At 45.0% G+C, this 10367-nt stretch overlaps 1 protein-coding gene across 1 annotated transcript; it reads right to left on the reverse strand.

Moving 5' to 3' along the window:
* Nucleotides 1–8012: 8012 nt before the first annotated feature.
* Nucleotides 8013–8324, reverse strand: LOC117049387 (histone H4-like). The gene has a single exon (XM_033154051.1). The coding sequence runs from the start codon at nucleotides 8322–8324 to the stop codon at nucleotides 8013–8015; it is 312 nt and encodes a 103-aa protein (XP_033009942.1).
* Between the last annotated feature and the right edge of the window lie 2043 nt (nucleotides 8325–10367).

Here is a 10367-nt window from a genome sequence, read left to right on the forward strand (position 1 = left end):
TGTGGTCTAAACCATAGAGCCTAGGGTTTGCCGATCAGAAGGTCGGCGGTTTGAATCTCCACAACGGGGTGAGCTCCTGTTGCTTGGTCCAAGCTCCTGCCCACCTAGCAGTTCGAAAGCACGTCAAAGTGCAAGCAGGGGTGTAGCAAGGGGGTGGGGGGGCAGGGGCCCGGGTAGTGCCCTTGGGGGGGTGACACTCAGGGCGGGGTCCTGCTCCCGCAATCCCTGCCTCCAGCCAGCAGTGAAAAAAGCTGCTGAAAGAGGGGGCTTTCCCCCTTTCAGCGGCTTTTTTGCCGCTGCGCTCCCTGAGGCGGCGGGAAATGGAAAGGGGTGGGCCAGCGAGGAGGGGTGTCACCCCCTCGCTGGCCCAACCCTTCTCCATGCCCCGGGACGGCTCCGCTCAGGGAGCGTAGCAGCAGAAAAACCCACTGCGCTCCCTGAGCGGAGCCCGCGGGGAATGGAGAGGGGCGGGCCAGCTGGCCTGGGCGGAGGCATCGCTCTGTGCGCATGCGTCATGACGTCATGCGCACAGAGCGACGCCCCGCCCCCAGGGGTGCCGCTTGGCTTGCTGCCCCCGGCAGCCCAGCGGCTCGCTACGCCCCTGAGTGCAAGGAGATAAATAGGTACTGCTCCGCCAGGAAGGTAAACGGCGTTTCCGTGCGCTGCTCTGGTTTGCCAGAAGCAGCTTAGTCATGCTGGTCACATGACCCGGAAGCTGTCTGCGGACAAACGCCGGCTCCCTTGGCCTATAGAGCGAGATGAACGCCGCAACCCCAGAGTCGTCCGTGACTGGACCTAACGGTCAGGGGTACCTTTACCTTTACCTTACAAAACATAAGATCAGACTGGGTTATTGATGTGTGCAGTATCTCTAAATAGCCCAGCCAAACCAAGCTATTTTCTGTTGGAAAAGTACTTGAGCAAAGGACATTGTGAACCTCCTGCTCTTTCTGTGAATTAGGATTGCCAACTTTTTCTTTTATTGCAGGGCTTTGAAGAATGAAGCAGTACCTCAGTACATGAAGCCTTTCCTCATACCTATATGAATTTCAGCTGCTGAATTTCTATGCTTTTTGAAGTTGGTGCATGCCCAGAAGCCTTGTGAGAAAAAAGTCGATAATTAGTGCTGTTATCCTTTCACAAGTACAGAAGATCTCATGTTTCTGGCTACATATTATATATATAGATCCACTAATGTGAGGGACATTCTGTTTTTCAGATTCGTTTGGCTTTCTATTAATCTCACTTGCTCCTACCTCCATTAAACCCATGTTCTAAACATGGGAAAGGAAGAGCAACAACCATGTTCTGTACCCATTCCCATTTAGGGTTGCCAAATCTTGCAGAAAAGAGTTGATAAATTGCTCAGTATATGGTGACTTCTATCCACATCAGCCTGTTATAATGGCGTTGTGTGTGAATCTCCCTGGGTTATGCCCGACCCTGTGTGGATTGACTGAATGGCACTGCAGTTTAATATAACTGGACCTCTGGAATGGATTGCTGAAAACCAGTTCACACTCAGAGCTTAACACATGCTGGTGCTACAGCAGTCACATGACACTCTGGTCTGTAACTCATTGCACACTGGCTTTCTGCTAGCAACTCAACTGTTAAGTTGTGGGTGGACACAGCAGACAACACAGTGATTTCCAAACAGCTCTTGTTTATTCTCAGGCTGGAACAGAAGTGAGCTGAAGGCCTCAGCAGCCTGCTTATATAGAACTCAGTTACAAAGCAACAGTAACAACTTTCTGGAGTTACCCAATCCCTGAACGTCACTTTCAATTCCTCATTTGCATATGCGGACCTGAGTGAAAACTGCAGCAGAATGAACTATATACACACACCCCTAGTGGCCTAGGGTGAGAACTTCAATACATAACATCAACAATGAGCAGGTCATGTGTAGGGTTGCCATATGTCCGGAAATCCCAGGACGTGTTCTCTTTTGGGGGCCCAACTTGCCCATCTGGGGGATTTTTACATTTCAAAGGAAATGTCCAGTTTTTTGGGGGGGGGGCGGTATTTATTTTTGGTATGCACTTGAATCCCTCTGCAAAATACTGACAGTCTGAAGGCACCCAGAGTTTTTGGTGTGGCCTTTGGATCTATTTATAGAACACATGCCTGCTTCCAGATAGGCTTGAGCAATAAATACCCCCCCCCCCCCGCTCCATACACAGATGGCTGGCTCGATTTCCTGAAGAGCAAGAACTTGCCAGAACTAGGCTCTGCAGAGGTTAATTGGGTATCTTTACCCAGAAGAAATGCAGAAAGCAAGCACAGTTTGGTTCTTTTGTTTGGTGTAGGGAATGGGAAAGTTTTCTGTTTATGCTACGCCAAGGTCAATGTGATTTAGCATTCAGGGACATAATAATCTTGCAATGGAATCCTCAAAATTATACAGGGGGAACTAGGTAAGAAAGAAGAAACCAAAAGTGGCACTTTTTTTTTAAAGAAGGAAACACTTTGATGTTGAAAACAATCAGGTTTACAGCAGAAGAAAATTGATTCCTTTAATCCTCTGTAAATAGGGGTGGGAGAAGGGTTGCCTACAGATTACCCCTTTTTTCAGGGATATCTTTTAATTTAAATGCTTGCTCCTTGGCTATTCATAGAAAATAATGGCTGTTCATTCTCTCTGAGACAATCGGTGTTCCTTATTTTCAAATGCCCTACCCAACAGAACCGCAGCACCCCTTACTTTTGAACTTTGACTTGGCAACATCTCGGAGGAAAGAGAAGGAATCTAGTCCACCAAAGCACCCAGATGGGCCTTTCAAGGGCCAGAAGTGTTTGGACACCATGCTTGTTATTCCTTTGGTAGGGCATATTTCCTTCACTGCAAAATATCTAGGCAGCAAGAAGTCTATGTGGGGAGAGTGTGTGAAAGAAAGAATGCAGCATATGCCACACCTCCCTCCTTTCCGCTCCCCAACACCTCTTTGTCCTGAGTTGCAGCAAATGCACTGTGAATTATTCCCATTCTAAATTTAGTCCTGATGCCAACTTACCTCAATAACTGGCTACCTGCTTAATAGCACTTGGGATGGAGGTGAGATGTGCAACCTGACCCTTTGCATGCTGACTAGGAAGTGAGTCCCTTTTTGCTCAGTGGGCCTACAGTAAATGTGGATAAGATTTCAGCTTTAATACTTCCATATTTTATTCTTTTTCGTACTGGCAGCTTAGTGCATGCCGATCTGTATTGGTGTATGTTATATCCCTCTCACCTGCTCTGCATGTAACAGGGAACCAATCACACCTTTCTGCTCTGTTATGAAGCTAAAAATATAATTTATTTATTTATTTATCAATACTTACATACTGATACAGTAATGTAAAATATAAGAAAAAAAAACTGATAAAATCTACGGATTCTCAAAACAAGTAGACAATAAAATAATCAAAACAGAGATAAAGAGTTTTAAGAACAGTGCTTTTTTCTGGGGGTACGCAGGGGTACGCATACCCCTAAACATTTTGTGAATCTAGGTTTGGCCTTATTGAGGGGCAGTATTTCAATATGAGTAGGAAAATGAGAGTACCCCTAAACATTTTTTTAAGGAAAAAAAGCACTGTTTAAGAACAAATACAGTATGCACAATAAAATTACATTACTTGTTGTTGTTCTTCTTGTTGTTGTTGTTGTTCAGTTGTTCAGTCGTGTCCGACTCTTCGTGACCCCATGGATCAGAGCACGTCAGGCAGGCCTATCTTTCACTGCCTCCCGCAGTTTGGCCAAACTCATGTTAGTCGCTTCGAGAACACTGTCCAACCATCTCATCCTCTGTCATCTCCTTCTTGTGCCCTCCATCTTTTCCAACATCAGGGTCTTTTCTAGGTAGTCTTCTCTTCTCATGAGGTGGCCAAAATACTGGAGCCTCAGCTTCAGGATCTGTCCTTCCAGTGAGCACTCAGGGCTGATTTCTTTAAGGATGGATAAGCTTGATCTTTTTGCAGTCCATGGGACTCTCAAGAGTCTCCTCCCATTACTTGGTAGACTTGCCTAAAGAAGTTTTTAGCAGGCCTCGAAAACAATTCAGTGAAGGGGCCTGCCTGATATTAATGCTGGCATGGCTTCACACAGCATTTAATTCTCATTGATAGTTGAGGTGGATCAACAATCTAGTGCTCTACATGCTACATTCATATAGACTCCCCCCCTCTTAAAATTTGTATAGGAAGCTAGTAACTACCCAGGTATCCTCACGGATATCCCCTGCTTTGGGGTGGGAATCCCTAGTGCAATGTATTAGCAATATATATGCCATTTTAGCTGCTCCAGGGCTATTTCTCTGGAGCAACATGAGGTTTCATAACCCAGTTTCTGCAGTGCCATGTAGAGAAATGACCTTTTCAGCTGCCTTGATTTGGTTTATGTTTATGGTTCTATGGCAGATTAAGCTATACTGTATGGATTAGTGTTTTGAGAGAAACAGCAGCGAATAATAATCCAATCTCTGTCTGATCCTCTGGAAATGACAGGGTACACTGTTAGTTTAATTTCTGAATGATCCTGCAATACCTGTTCTTATTTATCACATGCAAGGTTATCTGTGATTATGAATAAAGGAGAATTGCATAAAGGGCTCTGTTTTTAGGCTGTGGAAGAGAATTGTATTCGTTGCTTTATCATGAATACAAGGTTCGTTTCATCTAGTACTTCCCATCCCTGCTCCCATTCCCAGGATTCTTTGGGGGAAGCCATGACAGTTAAAATGGTAGTTTACATGTACTGTGAGGATGTGGCCTTGAAAGAACAAATCCATTGGCCAGAGCATTTATGGTAAAATTCTGCTGTTTGATTACAGGTCAGATTAAAAGACAGAGGTCAGTAGCTGTGTAGAAGAGGGAATTTTGACCTGTCATTCAGGGCCATAATTCTCCCTTCCACATAGCTGTTAAAGGTATAGCAGCCCTGTTTCCATTTACATGTGCCTCCCCCCCCCCATAGCCAAAAATAAATAAATGGTGGACCGGAAAAAGAGAAGGCAAAAGTGGTCTTGCTGAACATTCGCAGTATGTCGATTTCAAAACAACCAGGGAGTTTGTGAATTCAGCGCAGCACAGAAAACGTCCTCTACCAGCAACTGTGTTTGCTCTCCCGTGCTCTGCTGCTGCAGAGCCTATAAAGAAAGCTGCTAACAAAAAGGTTATTCAGAAGGTTGCTTGAATAAACCCAAAGGTAACAAGTATCCACTGAGCAGATGTCGTGAGACCGAGCCGCTCTTTGGAAAAGTGCCGAGATATTTTAAAGTAGCGCTTTCTCATTAACCTAAGCACAATGCTAAAAGTCCTTTAAAATAAAACTTTCCAGATGCCACCTGCATCTGAGATGCTAATAGGATGAATGCCAGTAAGCCCACTAATACTGGAAATGCTCTTAAGGAAACAGCTACAGCTGATGGTATAGTGACACAAACAAATAATAAAAAAAACTAATTTATGTATTCCTGCAGCTGCATCTCCAGGCAAAGTCGAAGCAGGAGTCAGGACCAATTCACAGTTGACTAATGTTTCCTCCGTCTTTGCAGATTTGGACATTTAACCGTAATTAAGATTTATTGTCTGCAAACTTGCAGGTCAGAGCAGGCATCACAGTATGGATAACTTTTTGTTTACTAGTAAAAAGGCCTATTAGGAGGAATCTTCAAACCCTCCAAGCATAACGTGTCATTTCAGATCTTGACTGTACATTTCCAGCAGGAGTGCAAAAGACCCATCAAGCATTGCAGTGGGTTAGAAAAGGCGGGCTGTGCGTGTGGCTTGCCTGAAGCAAAATATTTCTATTTTCCTCAAATACCTCGAATGTCTGGAATAGTAGCGCTGGAATTCAGGAAGGTAGGGGGAAGGCTAGATCACATTCAGCGAGACTCTGCAAGACCCTTGACTCAGTACAGCAAAACAGAGCTTGGATCTGCAGTACAGTGGTACCCCGGGTTAAGAATTTAATTCGTTCTGGAGGTCTGTTCTTAACCTGAAACTGTTATTTAGCTAATGGCACCTCCCGCTGCTGCTGTGCCGCCAGAGCACAATTTCTGTTCTTATCCTGAAGCAAAGTTCTTAACCTGGAGCATTATTTCTGGGTTAGCGGAGTATGTAACCTGAAGCGTATGTAACCTGAGGTACCACTGTATGTGCTTTCACTCACACCAAAAAGAAAAGGTCTGAACCGGAGAGGGCCTGTAAGTTCAATGGCTGAGTACAGCTTCAATCCTTGGCAACTCCATCCAGTTACAACAGCCCAGGTTGCAGAAGCTAGAGGAGACCTCTGCTCTTCCTGAGATGGTGAAGAACTCCAGCCATTCAGAGCAGACAATGCTGGGCTAGATGAACAAATAGTATGAGTTATATAGGGTACCTGCCAACGCAACTGTGGGTCCTTCGGTCTCACTTCTCTCCTGACCATGATTTGTAGCAGAGATGTTTGTCCATCTCACACTTAGTTCTTCACACATATTCATGGCTTAATGATTGCAACACCAAATAATGAGTTACAACAAGGATGTGAAACCTCTGGCCAATGGTGGTCTGACAGAAGTCTCAGTTTGGCCTGCCAGGACGTTCCTGACAAACCACACCCACCTGCCCTACACCTGACATATCACTGCAAGATCGACACATTCAGAATCAGTTGTGAAAGAGACTAAGTCATAAAAACGTTATGCACATGTATAGACTTTGTACATGCAGCAGGAAACCCTGCCTTTTTAAGGCTTTCACCAGTTATGCTAAGGGGGAATGAGTGAGGGCAAGGATCATTATCTATATGCAAGCCCTTCTTACAGGTGAAGAGGGCTAGAGTGCTGAGCCATGAGACAAGTGGTCCATATGCACATGGGAATCAGCCCTTAAGTGCCCACTGAAATGACCTGATCCTGGTTCACAAAAGGTAATTAGGGCTTAGGCTATGGAGTGACCTTTCAAAAGGATTCATTTTAGAGGAAACTGTTTCTAAGGAATTCTAATGAATTTATACCAATTTGGTATAGGGAATCAGAGGTTGTGCTGCTAGTGCAGCCCGATTCTTGTCACACAATGGCTAAGGTGGCACCATTTATACCTTAAAGTATCCAGGGAGTGAGTTGTTCAGGGCTTTGTATATTAACACAAAGAAAGACCTTGAACCTGGCCCTGTAGCATATGGACAGCCAGTGCAGATGTTTTAGCAGAGGTGTCACATGCTGTTGGCCATCTGCCCCCATCAGCAGTCTAGCCACTGCATTATGCATGAGCCAGCACTTCTGGATCAGGCCCAAGGGCAGTCCTACATACAGCATGTTGCAGTAGTCCAGTCTCGAGGTCACCAGCGTATGAACCTCAGGGGCCAGGTTGTTCCGATGTAAGATTCTAGTGGCATGAACACCAAATGCACAGAATGTGTGGCAGTCTGTAGAGCAACAGGTGAGCAAGGAGATACTGTGGGTGCAGTTGTAGGCACACCCTCCCCACTTTATGCCCATATGCCTTCTTTTGAAGAAGGCTGCACCTTCCCACCAATCTAATAAATGTGCCCTCACCCTAGGTCTGCCACAATTATAGTACCTACCCTAAACAAGAGTGCTTCACACTACATAATTGTGTTGCAGCTCACCCTTCTTCATTCTACTGCCAAAGCCATCAGGAGGTAGCTAATTTCACCAAGTAAAAGAAGGCTTATATATATCAGGAATGTGATTGTGAGTGTGCGTGCACGCACACATGCACTCACGCACACGCACACACACCCTTTTGCTATATGCAGTGATTCTAAAACTGTTGCAAGGTTCAGAGGTGTCTTTGAGTGCCTTTTTACACAGAGGAATCTTCTTTCTAGGATTTTCTCCACCAATCTCACTTTAGCTTCAGGCATAAGACATTTGACTATACATGCTCATTATGAGTGGCTTGTTTTTAAAACTAATTGCACATTCCTTGTAATGTTGAGAGGCAGTGACAACTACTTTTTTTGTTTTTTATGGCCCTTAAAAGGGACTTTGGATATTTTGTTGTTGGTGTAGGAATACTTAGCCGCCGAATCCATACAGAGTGCGGCCCTGGCGCTTCAAGGCATAAACCACATCCATCACAGTCACGGTCTTCCTCTTGGTGTGCTCCGTGTAAGTCACGGCATCGCGGATGACATTCTCCAGGAAAACCTTCACCACGCCCTGGGTCTTCTTGTAGATCAGCCCAGAGATGCGCTTGACTCCTCCACGGTGAGCCAAGCGGCGAATGGCAGGCTTCGTGATGCCCTGGATGTTATCGTGCAGCACCTTGCGGTGGCGCTTGGTGCCCCCTTTCCCAAGGCCCTTCCCGCCTTTACCGCGACCCGACATCTTCCCAACAAATGCACAAAGAAAGAATCAACTAATGCCGCCAACTACATTTTTGATCCAGAAATTTCATTTCATTTCATCACGTGAGATCACATCATGTAAAGCTCACCTGTTTCTCTGTCTTTTTACTCATTTACTTTTCTTTCCCTCATTGTCTGAAATATAGATTGTAACATTGATGAGAGAGGGCCCCTGCTTTTTTTGGGGGGGGGAGGGGACTTATCTAGTCTGTAAAGCATAATGGGTTGTATTCAACTAACTTTTATTGAGAAGAAACCCAATGAAATTAATGGACTTAAGTTAGACATGGTCATTAATTTAGATGTGAGTAAATGTTAGTTGAATGCAACCCAATCCCATTGATGGTATATACATAATAATGTCCCACACAATGTTCCTACCCTTCCCAGCCATTTATATATGTACCTGTAACTCATGCACCTGATGAAATGAACAGTATTTCATGCACCTGATGAAATGAATAGCAATCCACAAAAGTTTGTGCCCTAATTTGTTAGTCTCTGAGGTACCACAAGACTGTGTTCTCTCCTCCCCTCCCCTCCCTTCCCTTCCCTTAAGAGATTAATACAGTAGAAGATCCTGAAGTATCTTTCGGGTTTAACTGATAAGCCCCTGTTTATACTGCAGAAATTACTGGTTTTTTGCCAGATAAATATAACCTTGCTTCAACTGAATCTCATGTTTCTTTCTATCCCTTCAGTTGTTAAATAATCCACTTCATGTCATACCATAACAAATAACTTTCAGTCCTTTTCTGGACTACTGCATTGATATTTGTGAACCACAAGAATGGTTTCCAGACTGAGCAGCAACTTGCAGTTGTGTGTGTGTGAAGGTAACGTCCTGTAAAGAAAAGTCACCTTTGTGAAAGAGAGGGAAATGAGTCTGTGTTTGTGCTTGGGCACATAGTCACAGCTGCTCCATGTGTGGGATTCCATTCCTGTGCACTGGCCCCCTTGGTGGGTCTACCAATACACACAACCCTACCCATATACCTCTCTCTCCCAGGCCGTCCACTGAGAGCTTGGGAAAGGGAAATGTTCCTAAATATTTAATTAACTGAAAAGTGAACCTCTAAATTTACACTTGTCAGATTACCTCTGGATCACAGTCACTGTTTATGCTCTTGTGGCCAAATCAAAGTCCACGTTTAGTCCATTTCCCCTACACCATGAAAGTAATAAGAATTGGCAGGTTGACTTGAAGCATTCATGTGACTCAGCTGACACAGTCAGGGTCAATCTAACATGGTGTGCTTATCTACAGGAGAATATCAAGTTCAAGGCTTGGCTCTTAGCCTGAACTCATTGGACAAGACAGTCTTCAGACCTCATGGGATGGTGAAAAGTTGCTACTCCACAACTCCTGGCTCCTTTTCCTTTTTCTCTGTCTCTTTTTCCTCTCTGGAAGCCAACTTTTCTTTCAGCAGGCTGTGCATGTGCCAAAACCCTTTCCATTCTTAAGTTTGTCAGAGAGAAGAACATCAGATGTTGATGCAGGAAAGGGGTTTCCCAGTTTACAATTCCTGTTTCCTTTGGCTTGCAGTCTGCTGTGTTCTCTCTCTCTCTCTCTGTGTGTGTGTGTGGGGGGGGGGTCCTCTTCCAACCGTCTGTGGCATCATCTTCTTATGGGTTTGTTTCATACCAAACTCTGTAAATTCCAGAATGAAGAATTCCAGTCTGCAAAACATGAGACAGGCGGGCCATAAGGGGGTGAATGAGGGGAGAGAGACAGACAAGTTAGAACAGAAGGTGAATAAATGACTGTGGGGGGGAAACCAGAGATGCATCTCCATCTGGAAAGAAGAGTGCTGTTTAGTGCGTCTGGAAGGCATTATTTCTGCAAATAGCTGGACCCTCTTTCATGCTTAGAGGCAGGGATCCCAGCCTGCTGCCAAGCATAAGCCTTCCTGATGGCTCAGTGGTGGGGGAAGTCAGCGAACAAGTGTACTAATGGCATAACGCAGGGAAAACAGCAACCACTCCTTTTGTGTTAAGGCCCATCAGGCATCTGTCCTTCTCC

The sequence above is a fragment of the Lacerta agilis genome, chromosome 7, assembly GCF_009819535.1.
Source record: "Lacerta agilis isolate rLacAgi1 chromosome 7, rLacAgi1.pri, whole genome shotgun sequence".
Lineage (NCBI taxonomy): Eukaryota > Metazoa > Chordata > Lepidosauria > Squamata > Lacertidae > Lacerta > Lacerta agilis.

What these genes read in the sequence shown, in the direction of transcription:
- LOC117049387 (XM_033154051.1), bottom strand. Translation starts at nt 8,324, where the DNA reads ATGTCGGGTCGCGGTAAAGGCGGGAAGGGCCTTGGGAAAGGGGGCACC.